Below are 18,643 nucleotides of genomic sequence, written 5' to 3' on the forward strand. Positions count from 1 at the left end.
ATCTCACAGGTAATCCTGCAAACCCTCTTGCACTGCAGTATATTTGAATCTGCGAACACCCTCACAACGCTAAAGCATCTACCCAGAGTAAGCTGCCTTACCACTCATGCATCACTTTCTCCATGTTTATACCATGCCTAATACAGGCTAGGGGGGCAATGTGCAGGTTCTGAAGGGAATTAATGAAAAAGCAGAGCATTTCCCACTGAGCTAACAGCCAGCTCCACCAGCAACATACTGGCTGAGGCTCCCCAACCTTCCCAGATGTGACATGCAGTGCCAGTGTATGTATAAAGAACTGGGTTTGGTTTTATTCAGACCAAAATACTCTTAGCATTGTAAAACTGCCATATTCTGGGATTGCTGGTGGATTTCAGGCAGGGTTTCTTAAACTGCAGGATGTTGGGGGAAAAAAAACTTGCATGTATTGGTGTGTATTATCTCATTGTTCATATGGATCCCTGTTAAACGCACCTAGCTGCTCTTTATTTTTTTCAGCATCAGTTATTTGTATTGCCTGTAAAGGCATCAGATCAACAGGCCAATATTATGAAATGCTTAGTTTGTGGGAGTTGTCAGTGACAACAGAGTTGGATCTAAGAGCAGGTGACACAAAATACAGATACTTCTGATGAAAATATATTATTAGCAATGTAGAGTCCTATCTTCATGTTGTCAATGCTTAGAATGTATCAAGTGAAATGATTAGGATTTTTAATAGCCGTTCAATAATACCCAGCAATTCTTTTTTTTTTTTTTTACTGTTATTCATAAAAATTTATAGGAGAGCACCTAACTTACTGCCTCTGAAAGTGAACTAGGCTTTAAGGCTGGGACTGTTTGGTCTGGGAAAGGGGAGGCAATGACAACATTTGATTGTTAATAATGTAGAAATACTAAAAATACAGAAATATTCATTCTTTTCACAGACATACAAATTCCATCATCAATAAAGAGATACACTGTGAAGCATCTTGGACCAAACCATTGACCTATAATGTACAGAGATGGTGACTGCAAAGCTCTCAGTACAAGCTCATCAGATGAAGTCCAAGTTAATCCCTACAGTGTCATACAATCAAGCTGAAGTTGCCATTACACTACAGAAAAAAAAAATAATCCAGAGTCATACTGTGAATTTCAGTTTATCTACACTATTGCGTTGGTTCATCCTCCCTTACAAGCTTTCTTAACTCCTCTAGAGGTAACTCAGACAACCTAATTATTTTTAGGAAATATACAGGAAAATAAACCTGTTTTGGCTAAGCCTGCACTTCTGAAAGTATTAATTAATATATTCCAAGTAATTTAGAGAAGCTTTCCATATAACAATGAAAACTGCCACACAGACTGTCTAAATGCTAGTTTGGAAAACACATGCAGAAGCTTTAGAAATGGGGAAGCATAAGCAACCAGAACAGCTTTATGTTACAGATTCAGCAAGCAACGACCCAATTATTTTGTCATTTCTTTAACTAGTTGAAAAAAGGAATTTGAAAATACAGGAAATCCAGCATTTTAATCCAAATGCTGTGTACATAAAAATGTGGTAACAAAATCCAACAACATATTTATGTTTCTCGCTGGCAGAAAAGCAAGCATTCATCCTGCAGGTTTGGGGAAGAGGCTGAGGCGTGGGCATTTCTCTCTTTCTGGGCTGTATCCAATCATGATTTCACATGCAATTTTCAACCATGAATGGGTATTCACTTTAAAAACAACACATTGACAAGATGTCTGGATCAAATTAATTAATTCCAAGGCCTAAAAAGAGTCAGGGTACGGATTCAGATGTAATGTTTGCCTCTTCAACAATGATCTAGTGGGGGTTCCAATTCAAAATAGATTTGCTAACTATCTCCATGTTCATGATTTTCAGTTTTGCTTCTGCTAGCTAGATGGAAAAATTATTGTTTTCCAAAGTGTGGCATTGCGAGCCATCACCTCTTCCTTGAAGCATGCAGGAATTACTTTCAATCCCCAGCTCATTTCTGGCAATCTGAATTGACCCAGTATGACTTGGGTATTGCCTGCACCAGGAGGATTAGCTGAAGGTGCAGCCAGCACCACCTCAGGCTGTAATCTCAGTTTGGCTCTGTACAGAGGTATTAAACCAGGTCTGAAAGCAGTGTCAGCCTCAGGATAGCCATGCCCTAACGATGCATCTACCACTGAAACTCAGCTAAAAAAGAAAAGCAACAACTCCCTCTACAGAACCATCTTGCTTGTCCTTACACCTGCAGTATAGTTATAGATAATCTCCTGCAAGATTAACTATTCTTTGTGATAAAATTATCAGCAGTCATCCTTGGAAATGCAGATTAATGTTGTAAATAGAAGACGCGGGTATGAACAGAGCAAGGAGAACACTCTTGTTCACCTTTATTTCCTAAATCACTCATTTATTTTATTTTCTGCTGGTCCAAATAAAGATGTTCGGGTGAGCACAGATTGTCTCTGCAGCTCTGGTATCTAATGGGAAAGCATTTAGGAAATTACTCTTTATTATCTTTTAAAAAGCACAGCAGACAAATGATTGTTGTATTTAAAGAATGTTCCCCATCAATTTAAGAACCTGCTCATTTTTTTCAAATGGAATGAAAAAGAAAAAAAAGAGGAGCACGTTTCTTTTTTTACTTACACTTTTAGGAGCCATATCACTAATCCTTTTCAATCCACACCAGTCTGAGCTTGTCTAACTCCTCACTCTCAGCCCTGGAAATGGAGAAATATCAGTCCTGTGCTGTCTGACAGGCTCCCTGACGTTTGGAGGCAGGATTCGCTCTGGCTAACTGGTTATTCCTTATGATTCCAATGTGTTTCAGCTCCAGGAGCTTTCTCGTTTTACAATACCTAAGAACCTCCTTGTATTTTGAAATGTTTGTTTGGGGAGAAAGGCAGTTACACTGTAGAGACAGGCAGGAAGAGGACGAGGCAGCACTGATGACAAGTTGACAGAGAATTTCTCTATGCAGAGAATGGCTTTAGAGCCAGCATAGTTTCTTGTTGCTGCTGACATCTATAACTTTGCACTAGGGGCTTGAGCCAGCACCATCAGAGTCAATGGAAGAACCCGCACTGTTCTCATAGAAGTTGAATCAGGTTTTTACTATGAAAAAGACCTCATGACCTTTGCAGTGTAACCAATTTCTTCAGGTTGTGCATTTTCCATCCAAACATACACTGCCAGAACAATTTCCAGTAACACAGCACAGCCCAAGTTCTCTCAATGGACAATTAAGTATCTCTAGAAACAACGATGATCAATTTAAAGAATCAAAAGCCCATATTGCACATCTCAGCCTCCACATGGCCAGAGTTCACCATGCAGGAGCATGACAGCGACCAGCAAGCACCTGCAGTACCAGATGGTTTGTCACTGCCTGAGAGGGAAGCAGCGTGATGCCAGCAGGATGTGCTTCAGGTTGTATTTCTGATAGCAATCTACTGCTTTTTATCATAGAGTCATAGAACCACAGCATCTTTAAGGCTGGAAAAGACCTCTCAGATCCCCAAGCCCAACTCCAGCCTCCCCCACCATGCCCATGTCCCTCAGTGCCACATCCCCACAGTTCCTGAATCAGGAATGATGATCCCACCACTCCTTGGGCAGTTGTGCCACTGCATCAGCACTCTGAGAATAAATGTCTCCTAACGTCCAACCTGAAACAAAAACCAAATGTGTGAGTTTGCCTGTCTAACTTGGCTACAGGCGCATCTCTTCTCCAGAGACCTCATTCTCTGGGGGCTAAAAATTCATCCTTCTGACACAGTTTGCTCAGGCACCTATGGCAAAATCACGTCATAAGGCAGCTGTCATTTCAGCTTCCGATTCCCTGTTTCTTTTTCTGGGTCATCCCAAAGTAGAAGCAGAATTTGAGTTCCATTTACATAAAATACTTAAGCAAAGGTAGAGAAGAAACTGCAAATGTATGAAGCTGCTACAATAGGTTAGTTAAGCCCACACACATATATTTTGGGGGATGAAAACTTTAACACGTATATTATCCTTACTATTTTGATCCAGTTTTAGTCTGTCCAATTTCAGACCTTTCTAGTTTTTAACAAAAATTCTTAATGAAGCTTATTTAATAAGTCTAGCCCTATTAGCTTTCTGTGGAGCTTTTCCTATGGAATGTGTGGTTTATGATTCATCTCCCAGTAGTGGAAATTTTTAAAGGAAACTCTGGCAATCTAGCTCCCATGTCTCTAATAAGACTTAGCTCTCAGTTATGCAAACTATTTTAAAACTGCAATGCACCTGAAAGGTGAAATACAAGTAAGAGAACATTTCTGCTGAGCTGCTGCCTGCCAACAGTGTATTTTGATTGTTTGGCTGTCACAGACAGTCCTTATGGGGGCTGACTTAAACAGGAAAAGGTTCTCCATGCTAAAAAAAAAAATCATTATATTTACAGTCTTAAGCCATTTGTAGGGGGACATGGGGTGGCTGAATTTTGCTGTTTTGAAGATGTGATCGTGGAAGTGTGAAATTCTCACAGATGTTCATGAGTCACACTCTATACTTGGTAAGGCCCAGCTTTTCCCTGGAAACAGCTCTGTAGGTTTCAGTCTGAGCAGTTTCTGACCATGTTCACTAAGTATTGATATTAATGCATGCTAGTTTCTTTTCTGGCCTGAGTTCAGTCCGCCAGATTAACTGAAGAAGTAAAGTCAGATAAAGGTTCTTCAGGCAAAACACACTTTGTCTTTATTTGCTTTTTGTTATAAACCCATTCCTTGAGCACCAAAAGAACAAAGCAAACACGTCAGATCTCCTAGGCAGAAGTTAAATAAGCTGAATTATAGTCCCAGATCAAAGATCAATCAAAGGATTGAGTCGATGCCGCATTTTCCTATCTAGAGACAACATTAATTGCACTCTAATGCTGCATCAAAACTGTGTATGTTTCTAGTACAAGCAGAATACACTGCACAGGAGTTTAAAATGTAAGAGGCTGTATGAGAAGGCTGGATTTATTACAGTGCTGCAGCATGCACTTCTAATGGTTCCTGTTGAATATTTAAAACAAACAATGAACACCTTAAGTTGGAAACCACAAAAGCCTGCTTTGATATGAAGTCTGAGCCGAAGCCTCCTTAGCTCAAGAGGAACATTTTCATGGGCTCCAGGTGAAGGCAGAACCTCAGTGAGGGTTCCACAAACGTCACCCATCTGATACCTTTCAGCTACTTTGGATGATCAGATACTTTTCTTTATTGCAACCCTTTTCCAGAGTCTCCAAGGCCACCAAAGCTATGTCCTCAGCCTCACGGACCTTTTGTGAGTCACAGAAAAGGAAAGCTTCCTTCCTGCCACCTAAATGCTGACTGATGCAAGAATCAGTCATCTGCCAGAAGGCTGCAGACTATGCAAGAGTAGAAGAGTTTCCTCTCCTGCCTTTGAAATTCAGGGAAAACTCAGCAGTTCAAGGCAATTAAAGAGTAATTTAAGGATTATTTTGATCCTTAGGTCGTATCTGACATGAAATCAAACTTTTCTGGAATTTGAAAAGTACTCTTTTGTTTTATTACTACACAGTTTTCTTCCCTCACACATCCAGATTGTTCTCGTGGTGACAAAACAGCACAATTAACAGGAAGAGTATCTATTATTCCTGGCACAGCTGGAGGCAGGAATTTCCAGAGAGCCTGTTCTCTAGGAGTTTTCTGACCTAGACTTCAGACTCAGGAGGCTCAGCTACACTCCAGATGCCATGAAGCCTCCCCAGAGCTGCCTGCTGCTACTGTCATACATTCTACCTAAGAGATGGCATGATTTGTGATATGGGCAGTACAGGATCCCTGCCCTCCATGCATGGTGTGCCTGAACACAAGAAACATTTCCTAGTTTTTCTCCTGCAACTGGATCTTTCTGCCCATGGTTCTTCTGGGAGGTGGGAATCATAGAATGGCTTGAGTTGGAAGGGAACTGAAGGATCATCAAGTTCCAACCCCTTGTCACATGCAGAGCCAGCAACCTCCATATCTAATACCAGCCCAGGCTGCCCAGGACCCCATCCAACCTGGCCTTGAGCACCTCCAGGGATGGATGGGACATCCACAGCCTCTCTGGGCTGCTGTTCCAGCACCTCACCACTCTCATAGTAAAGAACTTAAGAAAGTACCCAAGAACGTAAGAAGCAGCAGCCAAGCCCGTACATCCACAGGAGAAGAAAAAGGTGGAGAAAAAGAAGGCCTGCACCAGAATTCCCACTCTTCTTGTCCATGGGAACACCAGCTACACTGAGCTGATGTGGGGAAGGAGAGCGGGAGTCACACAGCTGCATGTTCCCAACAGGGTCACAGCTACAAAGCCCTGACAAACGAATTGCTGTGATAACAAGTGGTGTTCAGTGCTATTACTGTATTGAGCTGTTAAGTATCACCACAGGCATAGCCTGAGGAAAGCTTCCAGGTCCTTGTATGGTGTGCTCTCATTGCTACCCATGGCCTCCAGTCTCTGTACGAAGGAATATGTGCATTTAGTTGCTCTGGGAAAGAAACATCCCTTTGAAGAACCAAAAAGTGTTCTATCAGTTCTTTTTATTATAAGCACTGAGTAACATTGACTTGTGTGTTATTCATTTAAAATGTCTCCTCTGTTTTTCTGAAGCACAGGATGAAGACTTTCTGTAATTCCAACTAAAGCCACAAAACTGAATACAGCCATCAAAATGAGAACCACTCTTTTCTTCCCAGATCTAAACAAACAGACTTAGACATACAATGGAGAAAAAGCAGTCAAACTGCTTGCAGACTTGCTGGATATAGGACTAAAAGAACCATTAAAATGTGTATCTATCCAATGTGCTCAAGCCAAAAATAGCTTAAAATATCAAATCACTGAGGTATACTGCAGGACCAAAGATTCTACAATAAGAACAAAATTGTAGCTATTAAAAATAAACATTGAGACTTGGAATACCATTAACAAGTAAAAAAAAAGCAAGACAAAATAGCTGCTATCATCAGATACTTCAGTGGCCCAATAAACAAGACACTTCTGTTATAAATATCTGCATAAAACAGTTGTACAAAAGTGTCTTGTGATACAATCAATTTCTTCCCTGCTCCTACAGAAGCTGAAGCAGTAACTATATACAGTCATAACTAGAGCACAGTTGTACAGACAAACAGCATAGGCATGAAATTCTTCAAACATGCATAAGATGAAAAAATTGCCTGAACTTTGGCTCCTGGAAATATGCATCTACAAAGTGTTCTACAAGCTTTAATTGGAGGCAAACCTGGAGTTATATCAGTAGTGAAATTCATACAAACTCCATTCTCTACAAACACATCACTTCACTGAAATGAGTGTTATCTTGTCACTGATATCATGCAATAGACACATTGAATTGGAAGATTGGAAAAGACCACTAAGGTCATCTAGTCCCACCACCTTCTCTCTTCCTAGCACACACACGAAGCCCACAGACATCAAGCAGAAAAAAAAACTGAACAATTATAAAAGAGTTCTTCATAGCAGTAATGAACCATTACATCTTCTTGCCATAGTTACTGTTGCCTCCATCCTTAAGTACTCAATTTACACTTGGGAAAGACTGAAACGTGCCACCTTCCAGTAAGCAGTACTTCAAGGAATCACAGAATCATTTGAATTGGAAGCAATCTCCTTAAATGTCGTCTGCTCCACCTCCACTTAATGCCATTCAAATGTCATCTGCTCCATCTCCACTTAATGCCATTCAACTTCTAATCGAGTTTAAGCTCTAGAATAGACCAAACTGCATTTCTTTGACATTCCAAAAAGATGGAAAATGTGCTGAATATGATATCAAAACAGATGCATTAGCTTCCTTTGATGAAGCAGTCCAAGGCCTAAGCCAAGTGAATGAGTGATGAAGATAGAATCACTCTGCTATTCACTTTTGGGTTCCAGAGAAGGCTGTTTTCTACCAGTTTAGCTCTCTGACTTAGCTCTTGGTGGGAGCCAGCAAGCTTCAGTGCCAGCACCATGGAGCAGTAGGAGCAGTGCCTCTAGGCAGCAGACAGTCATTAGTCATCTTAACTGTGAGTTGAAATGTCAGCTTTCATTTTTTTCATGATTAGAACTAAAAATACACATTTACCAACAGAATGTAGAAGTATTCTGTATCTGTAATGATACCTGTGACCACTTTTTTTAAGAGTCTTTTTTCCTCTGCTGAATGAAAAACAAATCCTTGCCAGATTTAAGTCTTTCCAAAGGACGTGTGGCCTTTAAGTGGCATTAAAATCCCCTTCCCCTCTAAGTTGTCAAACACAAGCTGCAAACACACCTCCATGCACAAGGCAAAAAGATCCCCAGTTAAGGGCTGAGCATCTCAGCAGAGCCGACCATCACCACCCCAGCACCTAACTGTGCATGCAGCATCTCCCTGCACTGAGCTGCCCCTCTTCCTACAGCAGCAACAGTTGGGCTGCCCACCACGAGGAACCATCATGGAGTAATGGGAATGCTCATTGGTTTGTTTGTGAGCCACCACCCCATGCAGGCTGCTCTCAGCTGCAGCCCAGCCCTCCTCCAGGTTGCACATCTGGGCTGAATACTTGACCTATATAGAGAGCCTGTGACAGGAAATACCTAAAATCCATCCAACTTGGTTTAAAACCTTTTATACAGAGTAAGGCTCGGTGTTATGGAGACACGGTGTGTCTGCTCTAGCAGGGAGCTTAGACATTTACATATTTTTTTCCCCCAAATCACATCTGTTGTTACTGCTATTTATGAAATAATACAAAGAATTAATAAGAGCAAACTCTCCTCAAAAAGCCTAAGAGTCACCGTAGTGCCTGGAGCTGTTACTCAGACAACGATTTAGGAAGAAAATTATGTGCTTACAATTAACCTGATTTCAAACCACGTGCTCCTTCCCAGCCCTTAAAAAGGAATGTTTGTGTTTTCCTGAGCACGGCAGAAGAGAAAAATAAATTCAGTTGACTTGTTTGCTGTTTAATTAATTATTCTTTCTGGTGGATTTTTTTTTTTTTCTTTTTTCTTTTTTTTCCCCCAAGCTTAGCTCTAATACCATACTAGGACAGCAGAAACAGTTGATACAATTACAGTCTTGAATAGTGGAAATGCTTTTAGAGATGGGATGAGAAATTTGCAAAGAGCACACACAAAATAATGGAGGTCTTTTGGCTATACTTGGAAATCCTAAAAAAATTTAGGAACTCATGTAACAAAGCTTTTTCCCTTCCTTTAGCACACCCTATGTCCCAGCTGGTGCACCCTGAAAGCAGAGTTCAAACACACCATGGGCCATCCATTGTATCTCCCCATCTCTGTCTGCCCTTAAGCTAGCCATGAAATATACAACTTAGTGAACTTTAAGGAAAAAAAGGAAAAAAATGCCTCAAGACCAAGTACCAGGATTCCGTGGTCTTAAGAGCTCCGTTGATATCTTTGAAATGTTGAGGGCTCAACATTTTTACAAACCTCTGGTCTTCCTGCCTGCAGAAATGCTGAAAGGCATGGCACTCTGTTTTTCTGAATGGATTAAAGGGAAGTTTTGCAGGGAGGCTCTTACAAAGCTCCAGATCCATGCTAGAAAGTAAAGGAGCTGAAATAGTTCAAGTAAGGTTCAGACAAATATCTCAAACAGTGGGCACCTCTCCAATCCAAATGGCTGAGTGTCCAGAGGTCCTTCCACCTTATTCCAGCTTCCTATGAAGCTTTGCACAGCCCACAAAAAGTTTCCCAAAATTCATTCTGTCTAAACATCTTCTCTGCTTTGTTTAAAAACACTCCTCTGGTCCAGAAAATGCACTTAATCACAGGCCAAATCTTTGGCACATAGGAAGTCTCCATGATGCAAAGCTGCGTGTGTCAGTGTCTTCAACTGACATCAAATACAAGTTGTTCATGAGTTTAAAATTGTGTGTGTGAATACATATGTTCTTCTTTAAGGCTCACACCAAAAGATGCGCCCTTACTATCCTTTGGATCCTTGGAATGCATTCAAACAAACCCCAATATATACTGCTTGTCTCTAATAGACACTACTCGCACAAGTCTTATAGCAGCAGTAGTCCACAATGTTTCCAACAGACTCTTCTCAATGCAAAGATTGAATGTGCTGATGTGAAATGTTCAGGCCATGATCTGGGATTTATCAGTAAATCAGTCACTGCCATTGAGCGCCCACCCTCCCAACCACCCACAGGAGCTGGAAGCATTCAGTGGGCATGGGAATTCTGCAGCTGGAAAGCAGTGGAATAGAAAAAGTTTCAAGGCAAGCTTCCATGAGCATAACAAATTGTTTTTCAACTCGTTAATTGGGAGGAAAAAAATTAGTTCAGAATTAATGAATAGAAATCAGGAAGTTTTGCAGGAAAACAGTTGCATGCTATTTTCTCTCCATGCTTTCAAAGATCTCAGTGGCATTTTAGCCGCATAACTTTCATCCTAGCATTTTAATTACATTTTGAAAGGTTTCCCATTCTAGTCCTCTCAGAAGACTGTATGGACTCTCTCAGTCATTGCCATTTGACTGGCATCCAAGCATTAAAAAGCACAAAGTATATATTTGCTCTCTGCATATTATTAGCAATGTCAAACAATTCAGATGTGTCTGCAGCAGTTCACATTCCACATATTACTAGCCTTTGTCATGATTTGGACTATTTAGAAAGTAGATCCACAAGAATTTTTCCCTCCTTTTCATTTAATAGCTTAAAATAACAATGAATGCCTTCATTTGCTGGATGAGAGTCTTGTTCTTTGTTCATTGTAGACTTGAACTCTTGCTTGCAAGCAGACATCATCCTTTTTTCTTTATAGAGTTTCCAGATCCAAAGTACCAAGCAAGAACTTTGCGGGGAAGAAAGAAAAAAAAAAAAAAAAAAGAACACAAGATTTGTAGTATATTAACCCTCATATTTAGGTTTTTTTTTTTTTTTTTTTTTTTTTTTTTTTTTTTTTTTTTAAATAAATGAAGAATTTGATCACTCAGAGAACAGATGCTGTTCCTTATGATTTCAGAAGGAATTTATCTCAGTCCCATTTCTCCCATTGGAGCTGTGTGCATCCCACCCATCTCTGGGTCTCTGTAGTATCTCCCTATAGCAGCACATACAAAGATCTTTTGAAGAAGACTCAAAGCTCTCTGCATTTCTGTATGGTTTCTCAATCATCTGTCCCTCCACAAGAAGGAAATAAAATTTTGGGAGCCTCTTTTTGTCAATTACACTTATGTGATGGAATACCTGATGTGAAGGAACTGGGCCAGATGTGAGATGCTTCTGAAGGGAGCCTGGAAGACATCTGGACTGCAGTCCTCCAATGGGATCCAAAACAGAGGAGCCTAAGGGTAACACATCTGACCAAATACCTACAAGGAATTCTTCTCTTCATTTGTGATACGTCCAGGGCCCTGGCTATGACTGCCTCTGGCTATTCATCCTTCCCTCCCATCAGCCCTGTAAGCTCACTCTGGGAAATTCCATACCTGCAGGCCGTTCACAACCCAGATGTACTTTCAGCAGAGCTTTGAGTGGACTTTTACCTTGAAATTTGAAGTATGTAGAGAGTGTGGATTGAGCACTTGGTAGGATAAGACTGGGTCTATCTTTGGGAGTACTTGCCATCCAGTGTGTGATGGCAAATTTCATTCTGTTTCTGAAGTGTGTTTTGTAACTTCTCAGTATGTAAAAAACAAATAGAAAAAAAACAATCAGAAAATTCACATTGTCGAGGGCTTTAAGTTCTACTTCAGACAACCACATGTAAAAGGCTTTTGGCTGAAGCTGAAATTTCTGCTGTAGGCCAATGAAAATCTTCAGAAGGGGTGAACTCAACTCATGAACACAAACTCATGAACACAAATTCATGACACCATTGAAAATTATCTTGGGGAAGAAGGAGTTTATGTGAAAGCCAAAGAGGGCATTAGGCTCACTAGTAAGAGCATAGGTAAGGGAGCGTTCACATCCAGATTTGAAATAACTTCTTGAAGAAAATTTGAACTTTTCCCTCCATATGAGAGAAGTTTTAGGAGCACCCTGACAGTAAAGCAGAGCCATAAACCTATCACCATAAAATACAGTCTCTCAGAAGAAAACATAAGAATATTTCTGGGAAAGGTTGAAAGAGATGGTTTTCAGTTGCTCTCATTTCAAACTCCACGCCTCCCAGCACACCACAATGATTAGTGCAATCAGGCAGCTTACAGGAAATCTCAGACGTGTTGGAATCAGGAGCTACTTGGCCTCGCTCTCTACTCTCTTGTCAACAGAACTTCCATTGAAATGAGGCCGAGAAGGGGATTGTTTTGCTCGCCAGAGTTCATATGAGGAAACGGGGAAAAGGCAAATGTGGTGACAGCAAAGGCCACACAACTACTGGACCTCTTCATAAAGAAAAATCTGAAAGTCAAGTTGGGTTTTTGGGGTTTCCTATCAGGTTCCCTTTTAGGTTCCAGATAGAAGAATCAATCTTGCAGAGCCAACAAGAACAAAAGTCAAGAAAGGTACTACATTTGTGATAACATTTGGAAACGTGAAGAAAAAAAATCTATGTACTAAGACTCAAAATTGAGCATGTCTGTTTACATCTTATGAAGATATCAATGTATTGTATATATGTCAAACATACCAGGCTTGAAACATGGCCATCACACAAGATAATGGAAGAGGATCATTATCTTCTTTCAAGTGATTGCCCACATGGCTAAAATGTTCTCATTACTGATGCGAATACATGTCTTGCAGGTAAGCTTGCTGAGTTCATATCAAGCTGCTAAAGCTTAGCATTAGCTCCCATTCTGCAGCCCTTTTCATAGAGTTCAGAAGGAACCAAATGAGGGCTGGGGAATACGGGGATGATTCTCTAGCCAAAGGGATAAAGGGTGAGAAAGCCTGACCTGATAATTATTTTGGTATCTGTACTCACTAATAATGGATGAGATGATCAGATATTCAATTTCAGCTGTGATTAATAGTTACTGGAGGTCACTGTGGTCTAGTATGCCAGCTTTGTTGTGACCTTCTGCAATATCAAATCCCAGTGTGTGCACTGAGGCTCAGCCTCAGACAACGCAATAAGGATTTACAGTTCACTTATGTGTCAGAATATGAAGTCATTCATATTCTTCCCAATGTAAAACATGCTCTTCCAACTCAGAAATATCAGTATTTTGTATAATTTTTTAGAAGACGTTATTGTAAGATATATTTTACAATATATTGAGCCAGATTCCCATTTATAAGACAGCTCCTTTAAACACCACTCCAGAATCAGAAAGCCACACTAAAGCTTTTCGTTTAAGAAAAATGATGCATTTCACAGTGGAAATGAAGAATAAAAACCTTATCTTGTCTCCATTTATGCTATATAACACGGTACAAATCCTTACTTCCCAGTATCAGTGTTATCCCATAGAAAGGAATGATTGTATATCTAAAAGAGGAGTTAGATATCTCGGTCTCCAAAACATGCTTTATAATTTAACTCAAACAGAGACAGAGAGATCATCAACTATATCAAGTATTGTAAAGATTTAAATGATCCTCACGCACTTCCTCTGATGTCTTCATAGGCACACTGACTCTCCAAGTCACCATCTGGCATCTTTTCTATCTCCCTCTTGTTTTTTCTCACCTTTTTTTGTTGTTGTTGCCATCTTTAGCTATGGGTAAAAAAGAGAAACGCTTTTCCTTTTACACCTGTCAAATTGTTTTAGCACTGCCTGTTGACTGCACAGAGAATGAGATGCCTTGCTTCTCTCTTCCAACACACAGCAACCACCCAGAGCGTCCTGTTATTTCCTTTCTACTTGTCATGGCATGGATAGTGTGTTCAGGCAAGTTTTAGAGAATTAACTTCTGCATTAGAGACCTAACTGCATGGATATGACGGCTATGACCAACCTTGAGTGAAATCCAAAACAGACTCCCTTCAACTCATGGCTTATTGAATTAAGAAGGACCAAACCATCCATTAAGATATCTCCCAGGGGTGGAAAAACTAAAAGGTGCCTGCACCTAAGATGATTGATTATTACTATTCCTCTGTTTTCTCTTGGGAAATGTCTGAGCTGAGTAAAGGCTATGGGAGTGTTTTGCGTGGATAGTCATTTGATTTTAAAATTTCAGCTGCGTCAGAATTTGTTGTTGTTGATGTTGTTCATTTGTTTTTTCCCACGAATAAGCAAAAGTGAGCGATAAGGGCATATATTTGTATATATATTTCAAAGAGCTGCACGCTATAAAACAAGCAATACCAAAAGACATAACCTCATGAAGGTGCAGATCCATTGCACGCTTTGCATTATCATATTAATGTAATCACAAGCAGCTATTCTGTGTGAATATGTCAGTCACATTTCAACTCTGTTCCTACACAGTGACTTCAGGAGTCCACTTGCAGGAGTCCATTTCTTGTGCAGACGAGGAATTGGGTGAGGCTCAAAACTCCAGGAGGAAAAGGCTCAGATTATAAAAATTCAATATATGACTTCTGCACCATACCTTCAAATACCACTACTTCATCTTTTTGATAGTTTCTAAGTCCGCCTAGCTGACAGAAGCCTTCCTGCCAAAACCAAAAAATAATTGAGATTCAATCGTGCACCTTTAGAGTGACCCCTCTAACCAGCTCAATGAGCAGAGAATAACATTAAAAACAACAAGAATGAGCTCAGATAACAAGTAACTCATAAAACTTTGGCATTTCAGGAGCAGGTCTAGGCTCAGGTTCATATTATTAAAATCTATTCAGTGAAATCATCCTTCTTCTAAAGAGCTATTTTTTCACCTTAAAAATTAGTTTCAATTCAGAGAAGCTTGCTGGGAGAATTATCATAGAAAATGGTTTTCTCTAGCATAATCAAATGTATTTATTCTACATTTTTTCTCATGTTATATTATTCATTGGAGCTGTGGTTAATCAGAAAGTTTTGGCCAATTTTGAAGGCCCCGCTCATTATTTATTCTTAGTCATCTTTGTCCTCTTTTGTTGTAACATTCTTTAAAGGATGGGCTCTTAAGCAGAATGGTTCTGTTATGTTTTCTACGTATTTCTGGAGGAGAAAATAGAAGTTGATAGATGAAAAAACTCATTAAAAGCCAGATGTTTTCAGCTTTGCTTGTCACATCTGGCAATTAGGATATGACACATGTTATATTAAAATCTATGGGAAATATTCCAAAGAGAATCTAGGTCCTATAAATTCATTGTAAGATCTTGCTAGTCAAAGAATTTTGAGCAGAAGTTTTAAAGTCACAGGAGTGCTTTACTTTCTCTGGACCACACAGGAATGGGAACTAGCTATGAGGCTGAAGACAAAAGATACCAGTGGGTTGGATAGCAGCAACACTGATAGCATTCCTGGTTTCTGTATAAGTCACCTACCATGGAATAGCCTTCACTCACATATCAGCCCCTGTATGCAGTCATGACCTCTGACAACTCTTACCACCTCCTTCTGTTCCCTAACACCAAAGCCTCTACCCTGTCCCCCCTTATCTCTGCTGTATTCTGGCTGCTGTCTCATCTCTCTCCTCTCATCCACTCTCTACCACATTGCCTAAAGCCATTGCTGTCATTGCTCTCTCCCAGACCCCGGCCAGCCTCCTGCTGCCTGGCTTTCAGCTCTGGCATTCCACTAAAATGCATCTCGCCAAAATTTCTAATGACTTCTTCCTCGCTGCATCTCTGAGACATTACTCCACCTTCAGCTTGCCAACAAAGTTCAACAAGCGCCTTCAGAAAACTGACTTTAATGGCTCTCTTGCTCCTAGATTTCCTTTAAGCCTAGAAGCATGCTACCCATTTTAAATCTCCCCTTTTCCCATTCAGTCTCATTTCTAGCTAATCCCTCCCCAAACCCCAAACTTTTGGCAAGTACAAGCACCTCTTCCTTCTATATTTCCTTCTATTCTAACTGGAAACCAGTACCCTAGAAACCTTTGCTTATGTATTTTCAGTTATCCATTCCATGTCTTTCACTCTCATCTCTTCTTCAGAGCAGACAAGTCCACATTTTAACTATCTATAAGACCACAATCTAATCAAGTACTTAACTCCACACCCCCCTCAGATATCCGTCCCCATTCTGTATCAATCAGCAGACTGCCCAGGGAGGTGATGGAGTCATTGTTTCTGGAGATGTTTAAGTTATAAAGTTATAGCACTGGGGGAACTGGTCTCTGGGCATGGTAGGGTTGGACTTGGTGATCCTAGAGATTTTCTCCAACCTTAATTATTCTGTGATTCTAATACCTTTCCAGTTCTCCACAGTTGACATCCTTGTTTCAGCTTTTCATTCACTCGCTGAACTCTCCTTAAGCATTTCTCACCTCATACCAGAAACAGAATGGAAAGCTCAGCAATGACAGCAGAGCAGCAAGGTCCCAGCCTACAGCAAGCAAGAATTTGTTCAAATATAAAAGCCGTAGGCACAAAAATAAAGGAAAAAATCTGCTACCTTCAGAAGGCCTCCAGTATGCAGGGAGCTCCAGCAAGATTCCCTCACCTCCACTGCCAACCCTTGAATGAGGTCTGGAAAGGGGTGGATCCTGGCTCCAGCCCTTCTGGTCACTCAGCTGCATTTCATGCACCTGAGCTGCCCTGGGTTGGCCCTGCCTTCCACCAGGTGCTCAATCACTGCTTCAAGCTGTGACTTTGCATTTCAATATCTCATGACATATCTCATACAGTATCTCATGACATTGGCCATGCTATCTTCTCTTTGCCTTTTGTCTCTAATGCCTCCACAGACACCAGCTGAGCAGCAATTTCCCCCCAGCATTCTTAACTTACTGCCTCTGATAGGACATGCCAATGAAGGCAGCAGCTTTCAGCACCTATCTGGTCAAAACCTGCCTTTGTGCAGCTTTTTGCTTGGGAGGAAGCATGTCTCCTTGACCTCCTTTCAGACTGGATTAAAACTTCCTTTTGTCCACGTGCCTCATAAAGCCTGACAGAAAGCAGATTTCCCCAGGCTCATCCTCCTGCTTTTCATGATGATGAAAGAGAGCTTTTTATTCCCAGCTCTGTCTGCTGGGGTTATGGGCTGTCTTATGTCAGATGCTGAAAATTGATACGTGGTTCCACTAGATCTTGACCCATGCAAGATATACAGAAACAAATCTAACAACAACAACAACAAAAAAGACGTTGTTGAGTGTGTGCCAATATTACACAAAAATAAACAAATATGAGGGAAGTGAAGAGTGATGTATCTGAAGAGTTTCAACAAACTTGGCGAAAGAAACAGACAAGGAAGGAAATCGTGATGTATTTTGGATTGCCCAGAAATCAGGCAATAGAAGACCTGTGGAATGTGAAAAAGTTCACTAAAAACCATTCTGAGCTCTGCCATACAAATGAACACCACTCCTTTATTTTCCAGTAGCAATCAGAATTGTGCTATAGACAGAAGACGAATCACCAGCACAAGTATAATTGTCTAAGTCAAATTTGTTTCCTAGGAAGAATTTTTGCCAATGTTTGGTACATCCCCCTGTTCTCCACTCCCTGTGAGCTTGATAGATGGTCTCAAAGAAAGCTCTGTAGATGGTATTTTGGAAAGCATGGTTTAATCTTAGATTTGAACAGATATATGGAATAGGATGTCTTTAGCATTATCTTTCTAAAATCATTTCATAGCTATGCTGAAAAGCAACAAAAGTATAAAGGAATATTTAATTACAGAGATAGCTGTGGCAAATTCAAGCACAATAGGAATGAGAGTGGGAACTGATCGAGAGCAATATGCAGCATTTAAGCATTTATAAGCCGTGTTCACGGGCACCTCAGCCCCATAAACCTCTCTGAGGTTAAATTTTGGCCCATGGGCAGACAGAGCTGATGGGGATTTACCACCCAGGTGGTGGCTGAGATGGCATTTATTAAATTCTATTGAAAAACTCATAAAAGAAAAACACTGATGTTAATGAGACTCTTTCCACTGATTTGAATGGGCTTTGGATTGAGGCCTAAAAAAGCAAAGGTGGAATTAGAAAACTGAAATATGTATATACAGAAACCTGTCAATCCAACTGCTTACCTTCCAGGGATGGCCTAGTACCATTTCATTTGCAAGTCATCTACAGGGCAAGAAAGCAGGCTGATGTTACTTTATCTGAATCACGTATTTTGCAAATATTGGTTCTTAACTATATTTTAAAAACAAAAACAAAAAAAACACAGACATTGCAACCCCACTGACATCCATAGAATTTTTCCCACCATAACATTTCACAGATTGAAATGTTTGTATTCTCACACTCTTAATAATTAGCTGAAATAAGCTGAGCCTGTGTTATCTGCTATGAGCTGCATCCTTCAGCCTGCTATGTTTGATTTCAGCTTTGATTCCAAGCCTGGGCTGATCAGTACCAGCTGCTCAGCCAAAGGGCAGATCACACGTCCCCAGCCCTCCGCCTCCTTCATCCCAGCTCCAAGCCAGCCTATTGTTTGTTACAAATAATTAATTCCACATGCCCCAGCTCCCAGTGAGCCTCACAAAAAGCAGATTTTTTGTGTTTATTGCATGTCCAATAAATTAATTCCAGTTCTGGATACACGTATAAACATATGGATGTATACGCATATATACAACATGTACACATATTCACACAGCCAGACTTGTAGCTGCTGTTCATGGCTGTTTGGTTATCACCATAAATA

At 40.5% G+C, this 18,643-nt stretch overlaps 1 protein-coding gene across 1 annotated transcript in view; it reads right to left on the bottom strand.

Moving 5' to 3' along the window:
- CPXM2 (carboxypeptidase X, M14 family member 2) overlaps positions 1 to 18,643 on the bottom strand; it is a gene marked incomplete at both ends in the record, with an annotated part of 63,539 nt that overhangs the window by 42,029 nt on the left and 2,867 nt on the right. The window contains 2 exon segments of the mRNA XM_079536353.1: positions 13,528 to 13,626; positions 13,629 to 13,637. Of these exon segments, the coding sequence (XP_079392479.1) occupies positions 13,528 to 13,626; positions 13,629 to 13,637 (108 nt within the window).

The sequence above is a fragment of the Tetrao urogallus genome (genome assembly GCF_951394365.1).
Source record: "Tetrao urogallus genome assembly, chromosome: 5".
NCBI classification, from domain to species: domain Eukaryota; kingdom Metazoa; phylum Chordata; class Aves; order Galliformes; family Phasianidae; genus Tetrao; species Tetrao urogallus.